Source organism: Raphanus sativus, chromosome 4 (genome assembly GCF_000801105.2).
Source record: "Raphanus sativus cultivar WK10039 chromosome 4, ASM80110v3, whole genome shotgun sequence".
Taxonomy (NCBI): domain Eukaryota; kingdom Viridiplantae; phylum Streptophyta; class Magnoliopsida; order Brassicales; family Brassicaceae; genus Raphanus; species Raphanus sativus.
The window spans coordinates 39823367-39837873 of NC_079514.1; the positions used below are offsets into that span (position 1 = coordinate 39823367).

The 14507-nt window shown below is 37.2% G+C and overlaps 1 protein-coding gene across 2 annotated transcripts; it reads right to left on the reverse strand.

Annotated features, from left to right (window-relative positions):
* Nucleotides 1–526: 526 nt before the first annotated feature.
* Nucleotides 527–14000, reverse strand: LOC108854438 (protein SHOOT GRAVITROPISM 6). Of its 2 annotated transcripts, XM_018628002.2 has the most exons (51): nucleotides 13842–14000; nucleotides 13650–13740; nucleotides 13527–13581; nucleotides 13320–13451; nucleotides 12945–13016; nucleotides 12318–12408; nucleotides 12111–12206; nucleotides 11675–11753; nucleotides 11526–11589; nucleotides 11109–11212; nucleotides 10781–10886; nucleotides 10534–10623; nucleotides 10324–10401; nucleotides 10066–10133; nucleotides 9879–9978; nucleotides 9688–9795; nucleotides 9440–9529; nucleotides 9295–9360; nucleotides 9108–9203; nucleotides 8933–9007; nucleotides 8653–8712; nucleotides 8384–8473; nucleotides 8152–8273; nucleotides 7542–7671; nucleotides 7382–7461; nucleotides 6862–6997; nucleotides 6477–6558; nucleotides 6177–6322; nucleotides 6019–6099; nucleotides 5814–5914; nucleotides 5474–5712; nucleotides 5282–5391; nucleotides 5042–5167; nucleotides 4874–4948; nucleotides 4659–4792; nucleotides 4487–4559; nucleotides 4227–4358; nucleotides 3592–3773; nucleotides 3392–3514; nucleotides 3260–3320; nucleotides 3088–3183; nucleotides 2663–2763; nucleotides 2487–2592; nucleotides 2227–2340; nucleotides 2067–2141; nucleotides 1836–1934; nucleotides 1649–1720; nucleotides 1473–1558; nucleotides 1315–1405; nucleotides 1119–1226; nucleotides 527–1057 (listed from the first exon to the last, which is right to left on the reverse strand). In XM_018628002.2, the coding sequence occupies exons 1-51, from the start codon at nucleotides 13879–13881 to the stop codon at nucleotides 878–880; spliced, it is 5112 nt and encodes a 1703-aa protein (XP_018483504.2). In that variant the 5' UTR covers nucleotides 13882–14000; the 3' UTR covers nucleotides 527–877. The 2 variants fall into 2 exon arrangements, with proteins under 2 accessions (XP_018483504.2, XP_018483505.2); XM_018628003.2 differs by lacking the exons at nucleotides 12945–13016; nucleotides 13320–13451; nucleotides 13527–13581; nucleotides 13650–13740; nucleotides 13842–14000 and having other exon boundaries at nucleotides 12111–12198.
* Between the last annotated feature and the right edge of the window lie 507 nt (nucleotides 14001–14507).

The window sequence follows — 14507 nt, forward strand, 5'->3', positions numbered from 1 at the left end:
GGCTCGAGCTCTTGACATATGTTGACTATCACACTATATGATGTCTTATCAGCTTCTGTTATATCCTCTACCAACTCACTCCACTGAGTCCACTCTCCTGCAGGAGTATATGTGTTGACGGGAGCTTGAGGTCTTTTGAGTTCAACTTTGTCAGGAAAATAAGGAACAATAAAAATACTCACGGTTCTTGCGCAAAATATGCGTATACAGAAGACAAAAGCAGTACACATATGATATTTGCTTGTTTAAGGCAAACACATAGGAAAGTAGACAGCTTGGTCGAGAGATCGTTTCTTCCATGAACTGAAGACGTAATGGATCACATAAACAGATTTACTTGCCAACCACACCTCCAGTGAAGTTCACAGATTGTTATTACTACAAGACACCATTGGGCCAATACTAGTTTGTGTTTGAAACCCCATCTTGCATCTTGTAATAACTTTCCTTTACCACACACTACTGCAGCTCTTCAAAATTTACTATATAGGCACATATAATAGTAGATCTACCTCGAGAAACAAAATTAATTTGAGACTTTTGAAGATTAATTGAACTCCAACTTAGAATATAAAACAATACAACGACACTTTCAAGACAGCTATATCTACCAGAAGCCTCACAAAATCACAATAAACAAGAGAGGAACAGAGGTCCAGAGCCTACAACACTTCGTGTGAATGTTTCTTTCATGAGTTCGGTCAAAGGAGATGACCACACTTAGTCGCTTTTTTTTACAAGATGAAAACATAAAACACTTTACAACAAACACACTACGACATCACGTTGCACACTGTACCAATTGATCTTATATCGCAAACCGCCAGATTTTTTGTTGGCAGCAACCGGTTGATTTTCACAGACTGCAATATAAATGTTATTTCTTAGCAGAGTCGGGATCATTGGATTTTCTACCTGAGTCAGTCCGATCAAGTCGAGCTCCTCTCCACAATGTTGACTTGGTTGATCTTAGCAGCAACCCAAAGGCTGATGAGCATGCCGCTCTCACTACTGAATCTTGTGACCGGGTCATCTTGTTAACCAGCGTTTCAAACACCTGAACAACAGACCGGTTTGAGAAAAGTTTAAATACTTATGATGTAGTTTCTCTAATATACCTGTGGATAGTAGTGAGAGAACATATGTTGATCCTCTGATAGTGATAACATGGTGGTGGAGAAGTGTATTGCGTTGGCTTGAATTACCGGCCATGGTGCATCAAAAGCCTGCACCGGGTCGTTGTCACTTCAGTTTTGGATAAATAGTTTATATATGTAAACAATTATGATGATTACTTCCTTGAGAAAACAGAACCTGGATGGTTGAGGCCATGTAAGTATCAACTCTTTCTGACTCATGAACCAAGTGTCTAGAGAATTCCCTTACGAAGTTCTCATAGTCATTTCTGAAAATATAAACAAGTTTAGAAGATAAGGGTGCACAATATTTGATTTGGTACTCGTAGGACATACCTATGGTCAGAACCAAAAGCTCGTGAATCAAACAGAGTAGAATCATTTTGTATGTCCATGAGTGGAGAAAACTGCTTGAGGGTTGCCTATTTAAATAATAACAGATATGTAGATTCAAAGTTACTTCAAAGTTCAAACCAAGCAAAGGAGAAATAGGAGATATAAAGAAAAATTACCCGACAAGCCTGTCTTATGCTAGGATCGTCGTCATGGAGGTGTACTACCAAGCGGGGAAGAGTGGAATGAATCTGATATTAAACATATTCATCCAATAAGCTTTAAATTTAAGCTGAAAATAACTTATTTTCTCGTCATCCATATCACTGAAAAGGAAACGAAAAGGATAAGGTATTAAGGTGTCACCTGCTCAACAAATCCCTCCCGTTGCCCTCCAGTAGCATATTTACTTAATGCTCCAAAAGCTGAAAATGCGTTGGCTCTCATCTTCGGGTCCATGCTAATCTGTTAAAAATTAGAATCTCAAGGTTAGTGTCAAAGCACTACAATCAGAAACAATGTACCTTGCAACAGATAAAAACCTTTCAGGTAATTTACAGCTTTGTTTTATCTCGTATTTGTTTCAGATAAACTTACCTGAAGGTTACGAAGCCGAACAGATAAATTCAACAAGATAGGCTCAACAGCATCATTAGATGCTGACTCGGTGACCTAAACAAAAGAAAGCAAGCAGATATGGTTCAAGCCAATAGCGTATGGATCTGACATACAGAGTTCAAAAATATTGAGTCGTTACCATCAATAAGCATGACACAGCAGTTAGTTGCACTGACTCATCTAAGTCATCGAGCAACGCTAATATTACACCAATAACTTGAGTTGTGTAGTGGTTCATACATGCAGATGGCATCTGGCAAGACCCCAAAGCAACTAAGTTATGCATTCCCGATAGTAAAATTTGTATCGAAAATAGCAGAAATCGATAAATTCTTTCTTGCCTTACTCCTCTTGAGAAAACAAGATAGGCATTTATAAAATGCTAAGAAAAACTCTTACCTGCACTAATCCTCTCAGACAAAGGCGTCTTACGGTGGGAGAATCATCTGACACATGTCGGCAGAGTGCCTCGACCATCTCCTCCATTACAGAACTAAAATCACCACTGCAACACAGAAATGTAAGCAGAGGAAACTTAAGAAAACGAAGTTGCAAGGACAAGGAAAACATTATACCTATAGCGTATGAACTCTGACAATGCAGCGGCAGCAGCTTCCCTTTGGAATCTTTGTGGACGGTTTAGTGCTTTCGTTAGAATTATGCAAATATTTTGAACCTGTAACACCAGTACTGAAACACTTAAGTTCTAAGTCTGAAGGGAAGCTGTAAACTCCCTTTTCTTCATCACTGGGTTTATTCTACGTTACTCTACTTAAAAACGTTTCAGCAACTATAAGTTCAGACTTCAGATGTGTAAACTACCAAGTCAGGCTGTGTTTAAAAATAGTTTAGACTTCCCTAATCTCATTCTTTTTAGACAGAAAGAATCTCTCATGTGAACTTCACTACAGTGCACATATCTCCCACGTCCATGGTCAAGAGAATATCAACGTATGATAATTAGTGAAACACAACAGTTAGGGTCTAAATTGCTAGATACCTCCTTTGGTCTCTTAATTGAAATGCATCCAGCAATATCGCCAATAAGATCAACCCACTTTTCTTTTTCTCTTTGCTCCCCATTACGAGCCAAAATCTAAACAAAGACAGGTACCAGGTCATCATACTGGAAATTAACTAGAACCCGTTTAATGTTGAAAGTAAAAAAGTACCTTGCCCATCTCTAAATCACCAACACACTCACAGAAAGCCTGGAAGGAAGTCAGAAGTACTCTGCCAAGAAGGAAAAAATATTACAAAGGCTTCACTACCAATTTTACGTCTCTTGAAAGTAGGGGAGTTACCGTAATGGATCTTGCTGACCAGTGCTTGCAAGTCCATGACAGCTTCCCAGTTGAAGAGTAAGTGCCCCAACAACAGAAGAGTAGCTTTTCTCAACTGCTTTCTTTCCAACTTTTCCACCACCTCTGGTTAATTTAGTATATTAGCCACCAAATATGCAGCAACGTACACAAAACAAAAAATGATAGCCTATGAAACGTACCTAAAAAAAGCAGTGAGAGCAAAAATGGCAGCTTGAAGCAAATCATCTTCTACATGTGTTTCAGAAGAAGAGCTTGTATTATCTCCCTTATGTGAATCACCTTTAACTAAAGAACTACGATTGAGAACAGATATCAAGTGTTCCATGAACGAAACTGAAAGCTCCGTATGTTGAGAGAAAGCCTGCATCAAAATTTGAGATGCCTCGTCAAATTATACTGCCCAAATGATAGAGAAGCACAAAAAGAAAAAGAATCATATAAGTCTAAATTGTTTCACCAGAAAACCTAAACCTGAGACATTTATAACCATACAAGGCTCATATGATACTTCATCCTGACTACGAAATAATTAAGCTGCATGAGCATTACTAGTCATGGTGAAATTGCGCGAAACAGAAAATTCTTACAAATGAACCCAACCTGTAGGTACAGTCACACTTCTAAGAAGATGCGTCAATGTGTAAGATGTTATTAATTCCCTTAAATTTCGTACACTAGATGTACAAACTTCAAGTCAGTCAATTATGCCCAAAATTTTTTTAAGTCTTTCATAGAAGATGATAATAACCATGAAAGGAAAACAATTGTCTGGTGCACAAAAAAATCGTCTCATCTCAAAGAGAATGCTACTTACATAGAATGCATCTTGCATTGGCCAGCCACCACGCATCCTAGTTATGTCCTTTGTCACGATGTCCTTTCCAGCAGTAGCCAACACTTCACTAAACACGATCGATGATTGTGTGTTCTCGGCCAGTGCAGAAATCTTCATGTGATTAAGGTAAGCAGCATTACACCAGGAGTGTATGAGACAAATTCTAGTGAATTAGACATTACAGCAGTGTCAAATTTATCTGCAAATCGAATATGCTAAAGGAGTTAAGTGAAGGATACTGCTCCAATAGCTTCAACACGTAAATTCTTCTCAGTTATATGAACTGCTGCCGAGAGCAAGGACTGAGTCGTCCTGCCAGAAGAGATTTCAAAGAGGATAAGGGGAACAAGGTCATCAAATAATAATGTATGTGAGCCTATAGCACGTCTATGAAAACAAAATTTCTTGTACCTTGAAATATCATTGTCATTAAGCTGACTCCCTCTTCTTGAAACAAACTCAGTAACCGCTTGAATGGCTCCCTCCGCAGATTGCCTGATTTTGTCACAGATAGCCGCAGTGCAACTGTGCAAGGCTGCTACGAGCTACATGACATAGCAAAACATAATGAGACCTCAACCATTCAATGAAACCAGAATTTAAACAAAAGAAGGAAGAAAACAAACCTCATCCACCGTTAAAAGAGCACAAATGGATGAGACGATTCTGTTAAAAACTTCGGATGGATCAATAGAGGCATCCTGAAAGTTGGTTAAAAGAAATCTGACACCCTAAATATGAAGCATAACAAAAAAAATGGAGAAAACTCTTGAACCCAACCACAAAATTCTTACACTTTTCAAAATGGCAATGACATCCTCAAGGGAAGACAAGGCTTTATAGGATTCTTCAGAATCCAACCCACTTGAGAGTGCAGCTTTTGGAAGGGAAAGGGAAATGCTGAAGAACTGGTCAAGAATCTAACAAAAATAATAGTATGATAAACCATTAGAAATTGTCATAATCACACTCAAATGAACTGATCACCCATTATTTTGTTACACAGTTGATCAGGATAAGTACAAATAAAATACCTCTGCAGAAATTTTCCGAACTTCAGAATTTGTATCAGCACAGCGTGGCAGATAGGTTATGACCCTATCTCCCAAACACAATACCTCGCGGTCAGGAAATAAAAATACCGCTATTATTCAAACAAGAAAGAATTAATTAGATGGTGTATGGAATTGATAGAAGAAAAAATGGGTTTAAGGATATTTTCATACATGGTAAATTTGAAAAATTCCCCTGCATACTGCGGTCTACATACTTTCTATGTGGGCAATCCCCAGAACAGCCAAGAGCACAGTAGCCAGTAACACAGAGCTTACGAAACTTTAGAAGCATCTCATGAACTGCCATACAACCTCTTTTTCTTTGGTAGTCAATGGGTGAAGAAACATATTGATCAAGCTGTCTAAGCAGATGCAAAAGCTGCTCAGCTCGACTTCTGCCATCCTCTCCACTAGTTCATGCAAATATTATCACTAAATTAGCGAACAGATCAAAATGCAACTTCCAACTAACTTGTCCAAAAATTCAGAGAATCTAGAGCCTCATAAGTACCTTGTAAGGAGGATGGCACACAAGAGAGACACAAGATTGTCTATAAGGGGACTTATGACATCTGATGGATCATTAGGCAAAGCAAAGAATCCCAACGTAGCCTGTCCAAGAAAAGGTGCATAAATTTAAGAGAATATAAAATTGAGAACAAATGACATTTATCTCATTATTTCCTTTTAGACGGTTCAAACCAGACACTATTCACCTTCATGACACGATTTCGAGTTTCAACGGTCAGCTTCGGTTCAACAGAGACCAGGGTTGTGCAGGCATTTAGAGCAAGTGCCTGAACAATATTTTAGTCAGAGAAATGGTATCTGCTTGTTTGAAAGAAAGGCAAATTCTTTCCGTAGCTTATCATACCTGAGTGTGTAAAAGTTCAAGACTAGATTCTGCAAAACCTTCATTTTCATCTCGACCCATCAAAGTCAATACATAATCAAGCATCATATCTCTTCTTTTCAATGGAAATGTAGCACCACTTTCTGAAGCATTTATGACAGCACGACCTTTACACAAAGACACAAGCGATCAGAGTCCTACCAGCATACCCAAACCACGTGGGGCCGCTATAACTTAATAGAAAAAAAATCAAAGAGAGAGGAAATCAATTCGTCATCTCAAAAATGACTCATCATCTGTATTTTCTAACGCCATACTAACCTAACAAATCAATAGCAGTTATCACAGCTTGTTTTGCTGTTTGCTGTCGCACATGAAGAAGCCGAGAAAGCATATTCGTTCCCTGCAATACACGAAAAGGCAATCTGATTATGAAACTGAAAATTGAGAATAAAAGTTGTGCAAAACCAATGTAACAAGGTCTCTAAAATTTAACATAAATCACCGTTTGGTCACAGATAATTATTCAGACTTTCAACTCTTAATTCGATTTTTAATTTCATTAGATGAATTTTCCTAACGTATGACTTAAAATCAATCTGAAACATAAGTTCAGAACATATTGTGACAGACGAAGTAGGACAGTAAGTGGAAGATTAAACCATAAATAGAAACGCAAAATTCTAGTGAAAGTTGAAAGACATACGACAAGTGCATCTATTCTGGCCTCAATAACCGACGAGGGGGCATATTTCGCGGCATATCCATACATCAAAGCCAAAGCGGCATGTATATCATCACTGTCTTCTGTTTTATAGCTCTCAGAGAAAAGAGATAAGATCCTAAAATTGATACAGGAACATTAAGTCAGATATATGTCCTTATTTTCACAAATCTGTGGCAAAAGTGACATATTCTAGAATTCCTGGAAGTAACAATATGACTAATGAGGGAACTAGTTAGCTATTATCAGGAAACCTTTTGACACAACATTTTCTGCATATGCTTTAAAATTCCACTTAATAAGTACATAAAGAAGACTTAGGATAGTTTGCTAGAACTTACAACCCTTCCACAAACAGCGTTCCACTACTGATGATATATACGTTGATTAAGAAGAGAGTAAATTAATAGATTCAACAACTAGTGGCAGATATGCATATATATCTAGAGTTAACACTAGAAAGTGTATGCGGCGATGTTTTATTAAGTCAAGCAAGATAAACCTTTGGAAAATACTCTGCCCAACATTATCCAAAATGACTTTCAGCTTTTCCAGTACAGTGTCCAAGTGAGAAGCAGCGACCTACGCAATCAATTAGCATATTAACGTTGGCTGATTATCAAGATCTAGGTGAGAAAGAAAAACAAGTATACTCAAATTACCAGCCCCATGGCCTTCGCTAAGCCAAGTCTATTTGCAGGTATAGATATGTCAGCTTGTTCATACATCCAGTCAATCTTGTCACGAACATATGCTCTATCATTAACTTTCTGGAGAAGTATTCCCATACACCTAAAATCAAAGCACAAGAGGTTTACAACACGTTCCGCACTCAATTATCAATATATATACTAAATGTCTATTATAAATTGGAAATTATGAAAATGTCTATCAGAATCTGATATATAAGCACTAAAAGTGAAAAGGATAACAAGCTTGTTCAACCAAATGGTGAAATACACAAAGATCGTATATACACAAAGATGAAGCAAATAAGCGTCAGCATGTCTCTCCCATTATAAACTTTGATGATATGGTAAAAGGGAGTCAGAAAATAACTAGATAAAAAAAACCCAGGAAAAACCCAGGAAGAAAATCCGGTAGTCCTTTTTCATTTTCGAAAGTTGACAATGAGACACTGAGGTCAGAAGAAATTAACAGCCCCAGCCAAATGTTTTTGCTCAACAACTAACGTCAAAATAGTCACCAGCGAGTAGAGAAACTTCAACTCAAGCAGAAATCAGAACATAATGAAAAACCAAGAATTTTTACCGGTGTAGAAGAGCTGCATGGTCATCATCCGGAGTATAAAGACTGTATTGTTTTGCAAAAGCATTTCCAAGAGAAATAACCCAGTCAGCATCGTGGGTGACATCCAGCGATTCTGCTAAAAACTGATGTATAATAGAACACTGATCAGAAGTAATGCATGCAACAAGCATTATCAAAGTCCCTTATAGTTAGGCTTTCTTAGGCTCAGAAGGATGCAGTTGAATAAGCTTACATTGATTATCATATCATCCCAATTTTCCTGGTAAGATGGATCAAGCTTCAGATCTTCCGTGTCAAAGACATACGCCTTCATTTTTGGAATCTAAAGCTTACCAAATGTGAGAAATAAATAGGGTCATATCCACAGGAAATATGATGCAAAAAACGAAGCTACTAGAAATCTACGGTGCAGTCGCATATAGCGCTCCCTAGTAGTTCACTGAAAACCACATAATATAAGCAAACTAGAGTATCTTGAGTAAGTAACAAACAACAGTGTACCTCATCTTGCCAAAACATGCTTATGTTCTTCGGAAAAAGAGGGGACAGATAGCCAAGGACCTAAAAGAAGTAACAACAAAGTAGTCAGATAAAGACAGAACTTCAAAGATGCAATACTCTGGTTTGAGAAGACGAAGGAGATATGAGCTATTAAAAACAGTAGGCGCTATAACGATCAAGCATTAACACTTGACGAAAAAGAGAAATAAAATAAGTATTTTAGGGAATAATGGGACGTAAAACGTGAATCTCTGGCATGATTTTTTGAAGTTATACTTACGGTCAAAATTTGGGTTGCTAACTGCTCTTTTGCCAGAGGGTTGTGCAAAAGAACCACCAAACGGGTAAATAACTCCTGCATTTATAGTATATGTGCATTAGCGTTTGCAGTTTTGAGATCTTACCATACACATCAAAACTTTAGAATATATGACACGGCATAACAACAAATTCACCTCGGGGATAGGAATATCAGCACGAGCTTTACACTCAATCAACATGGGGGTAGTTGAAGATCTACGACGACACAATTCAGATATGCATCTACAGACCTATCAAATAATATCAGTGAAATTCAGGTCTAATCGCTGATTATTAAAAAAAAGATAAAAGTAAAAATATGCAGCAGAAGAAAGATCTTACTGTTGCAACAGCGCCAGTGTAAACCTTTGGGACAATCATTTTAAGTAGGAAAGGCCAAAGAACGTACTGCAATTTCAAATCCTCTTTAACATTAGAATCTGAATTTTTTTAGTAAATGGCATCATTCTTTTTTAAAAGGCAGCACCTCCATCTCTGGGATTGTAACGGTCAAGAGCAGAAGACCTTTTCCACAAACTGCTCTTAGCTGTGTTGGACTAATTGGCTCCCCTTTTCCCTAAGAGAAATATTTCTAGCTCACGTAAATTTCTAGGTAAAGAAAGTAGTAAGTAGTAACAGAGACAAAACTTCAAACTTATTCAGGTTATGTACTCAACACAACCCTAGCATATGTACAGTGGTAAGAAGATTCTATAATAACAATCATGGTCTTACCTTCAGATTATCAATCTCTCCTATTGCACAATGGCGTACAAGGTATTCAACAAATAATTCCCCAGATGGACCGACCAGATAGCAATGTGAAGCCATTACCACGATCAACTATATCAAAGCAGAACAGCAAAATGACAAGGGGGCATGCATATTCTAAAATTAAAATACAACATTATATGCCAGCTCAGTACCTCTGAAAGAGCTTTTCGAACAGCTAAACTTTGCTCATCTAACAAAGACCTTGCAGCCTCAATCAGAACAGGCCGTTTTGAGTGCCAAGCTTCAAGTAACCTCCGAACACAATGCAACATCATTGAGATGGGAAATAAACTCTAAATGAGTACGTATGTTATACTGACAAAGGATAAAGAAATACACCTCGGAAGCAGATGTTTCAAGACGCAAAGGGCACCAAATGTCAAATGGTCTTCTTTCAACTTGCATTTCTGGTGAAAGTTATACAAGGAAGACAGGGATTTCAAATTTTACTTCGACATAAACAAGCAGTATAAAATATCAAATAGAAGCAATCCAAGGAAAAGTTCTCGAGTCTAATACGAGTGCCATTTCCACTGTTCCCAATGCATATATAAAGAATATCTAGAGCCATATCCATCAAACAAAGTATGTACGTACATTAAGAAGAAATGTAAACAAATCCTCAGGGTAAACCAAGCCAACAGTCAGAAAACACCGCTGCACTTCATTGTATGCCTGCAACACAGATAGATGACAGGCAAATGATTTATACACAACAATTCCAAAATAAAGGCTACAAAAACGAAAGAGGCCTGAAACATTGTATGTTGCATTAACAACATAGAATGGAAGCGATCAGTGACTTACCTTTCGTCCCACTGAACTACCTGAGTGCCTTTTGTTTTCACTATTCATACTGATCACAGGAAGAAGTGTTGACAGAACAATTGTAAGGTCCTGAAAGGAAGTAAAATTTGGCTGAAACACAACATAATAATTGTTTCCTATCCTTCTTATTCCAAGCATAAACCATCATATCTATAAAGGATTTTCAGATGATTGTAGACAATGAGGCATTTTAGCAAATTTAATAAGAAGATCAAAACACCATTACCTCAAACTCAAGCAGTGGAGGACCAGACTCTGAAAGTAATGAGGCATTTAGTAGGTTGTAAAGACTACACGTCGCCAAAAGAGCATCGTCATGATCTTTCTTATACCTAAAGGTTGAAATGGAAGGAATGAATAATTGCTACATTTAGAAGAAAATAAAGAGACAAGTCTACACAAAAAAATCATCCTACGCCTTGGTACATAGTATAACGTTCTAACTTAAGATTAGTAGGGCAATATATGAAGCCGACAGTGAACTTACTATGCTCTGGGCCTTTGAGAATTAAGGGCTGAGAGAGAAAGAAAAATAGAACAAAAACACAACTTACAATTCAAGTATTGCTGGAATAAGCCTTGGTAATGCTGACTTCAGTTGTGTCCGCGTGATAAGACCGACCATCTGACCCAGAGCCTCTACAGTAGATACTCGTACCTTATTCAACAGAAGTTAAACAACAACAAAAAGCATATTTTAAAGTCAAGATTCATGTCCGTAGAACATTTAAACATTAAAACTTACCTTTTTCTATGATTTTATAAATAAGTTTTATACTTTTGCTCAAAAAATAAAAATAAAAAAGGTTTTCTACTATCTTCTTCATCTTATATATAAAATCACGGTCTGTGAAACAATTATGAACCATATGCTTTCCCTGGTAATCTCTTGAATAATGCATTTTAAACATAAGACGCAATAATATGAAAACGAAAGTGGAGACTAACGCTAAAAGAGATCAAAGACTCACCTTATGATCTCGGGAAGTCGTCCAAACTCTCAACAACAGCTCAAAAACTGAATTTAGAAAAGACCTGCATTAGATAAAGCCCTTGATTTGAGTACATTAAACCAAAAAAGTTTAGCAGAAATAAAGCAGAACAAAGAAGGTGGTCTCACATGACATCGCTGTCAAGAGGAGAATCTGAGGTAAGATCTGTGATGTATAGCCACACTGCCTGAGACCAGCACTTAAATGCTAGACACAAAATCAATGATCCATATATGAGACGAATAAGCAAAAAGATGGTAGCAGAGACAAGCTGGGTTACTTAAAATATACTGGCTCTTCCTTGTATTTTTTCTTGGTGCACATGCAAATTTCATGATATGTGTTTGTCATCTCTTCCACCATTTCGAGAGTTCGAAGATACAAAATCAACAGGTCAATATCCTACTTCTCTGTTACTATGAATTGAATTTCCATTTTGGTTCAATAAATGAACAAACTCTGACATGATGACCCTTCTATTATAGAATAAAGAATATAATTGGCAATTTTTATAATAGAATTTCACTATGTAATCAAAAACAGATTACAAAAGATTCACTGTACCATTTGCAAATATTGGTCGGTGTACATCTCGAACATTCCCAAGAATAGGCGACACCCTCGAAAGTACATCTTTCAAACGTGGAGTGAACTGCAAAGCTTCAAATAAAATATGAAAGTACTTCAAAATATCAGAGAACTGAAATTTCCACAAACCATCCAATGTCGGAAACAAAAGAAAAGGAACGAAGATGAGAGTTAGAAATTAACCATCAGATGAGGCAAAGTCGGCAAGAATTTGAACCATAGCAGGTGAAGCTGAAGCCGGACCAGACAGATGAAGAAATATTTCTTCCATCATCTGTCATGTCAATTAAGAAAATATCAAAATTTATACTAAACATATTTGACTTGAATCCAACAGAAATAGACTTGCAGGAAAAAAAATCGAGGCCTATGTCTAGTGGAATAGGCTGTCATCTACCTCATAAAAGACAGTAGAGAGAAATTAGACCAGCTTTATTCATGACACTATCTAAAATGTCTAAATTCGAACTTAACATGACAGACATATGAATGTCTCTGCTATGGCTTTCTCATCAGCAACTTATCCAGTATCATGCAATCTATCAAAGTTAAACCACCTATTTCAGAATACCGATCATTCTTTAAAGTTAGATTCAGCCCAAGAACTAAATCCAGATCATAATGCATCTCACAACCGATAATGTTGAACAGTAACCCTCTTACAGCAACGTTTTCTCTATACTCTGTAGTAAAGGCATCAACTCAGGAATGTACAGTCACGTGGAACTAAACAAACAGTGGTTTCTTAATGTCCAAAATCCCCCTCTGAATCAGCATAAAGGAAGAGAAAAAAAGAAATAGAAGACTTACAAGATCAGGAAAATGTGTTCCAATTGAGACAAGCAGCCCTGACGCTTGCCTTTGCCAATCAGCATTCAGTTCCTACATCATAACGAACCAATAAAATATACTAAAATGACAAAGAACTCTATAAAATGCGAGAAAGTCTGCAAGACCTGCGATTATCTAGAAAATATTGTGTTACTTTTAAGTTTGATAAGAATATCTCCATCAATCTCTAAGTCAAATTTATAAGTAACCTCTTCTGCTATAAGATTAAGCGACATATGATTTATCTTCTCTCCAACGTAGCAGAAAAATGCACAAACCTTCTAATAAGCTTTAAATGAAGTATAAATGAAAATCTTTAGCAATGATTCAGCATTTCACAACACACACACACACCTTGGAAGATATAATCTCAGCGGTAACAATCTTAGCAAGCTTCCCCATGAAAACTTCATCACTCTCCCCTGTCTCCAACGCACCAACACTGAACGCCATCACTTGAAAAACCCCAGCCATGTTACCAAATCTCTACAGCAACACCACCAGACTTATGAAAACCAATACAAAAGACCGACGAAAACAAACAAAAACCAAAACCGTTACCCTTCGTCCTCCACGTGACACAGCATAGCAACAATCTAGCACCAGAAGCGGATTCCTATAAAAGCAAAGCAGATACTGATTATACAATTTCTTGTATATGAAGTAAAAAAAATGGATACATACAGTGAGGCAATATCTCTCAAGGACGCCATTGAAGCTTCTCTAACAACAGAGGAATCATCAGCTAGAGAAGACACCAGAAGCTGAACGGCCTCTGCGATCATAGAACATCAAAAATGTTGACTCAATTTCACGATTCGAAACGTTTCGGATCAAACAAACAAACAATTTCGCCGATCAATTGAAGATTTTTACCTGGCGCGGGGATTGAGCTCCCCAGACTTGAAGAGGCCATTCGAAATTCGAAGTTTGTGATCGAGATCAGGATCGTTCCGGCGGGAGGAAGCTCTCGGTGGTGGTGGTTTATAATTGCGTCTCGCCTCTTCCCGGAGGACTTGAAAGTTAAAAAGAAAAATGTTTGGGGAAGAAAACAAATATATGAAACCAATTGAAATCGATGGACCCATGCCCGACAACCCGGGACGGGTACTGTGTCGGGTGTTAAGCCCGTTGCTTTTGGATCATCCCCTTGTTGGATAGTTATTATTACATTATTGAGCCCAATAATTTAGCGGTGGTTAGGGGATGGAGAGTAAACCGGACCAAATTTCGTCAATTTAAACCCAAACCGAGTCTCATCACAGAAAATCTTCGTGCTTCAAAGGTAATTAATATGATCATGATATCACATGTCAAATCATAAATCAATGTTTAACGCATAAAACTCTAAAACAAGAAAGTAATAGTAATTAACATATTATATATATTTAAAATTATTAAAAATTATAAATCAAGTTCCTAAAATCAAATTTTCAAAGTTTTTAAATAAAGAAAAAAATTGGTCGACTGTCAATAATTTCTAAAAGAATCCTCACTTAATTCATCAATTACACTTCGGCGGTAACTACATAATATAGATAT

What these genes read in the sequence shown, in the direction of transcription:
- LOC108854438 (XM_018628002.2), bottom strand. Translation starts at nt 13,881, where the DNA reads ATGGCCTCTTCAAGTCTGGGGAGCTCAATCCCCGCGCCAG. An exon ending in CTGAGATTATATCTTCCAAG is followed by an intron (nt 13,017 to 13,319) that starts GTGTGTGTGTGT and finishes GTTATGATGTAG; the next exon opens with GAACTGAATGCTGATTGGCA. An exon ending in TAGCAACCCAAATTTTGACC is followed by an intron (nt 8,713 to 8,932) that starts GTAAGTATAACT and finishes TACTTCTTTTAG; the next exon opens with GTCCTTGGCTATCTGTCCCC.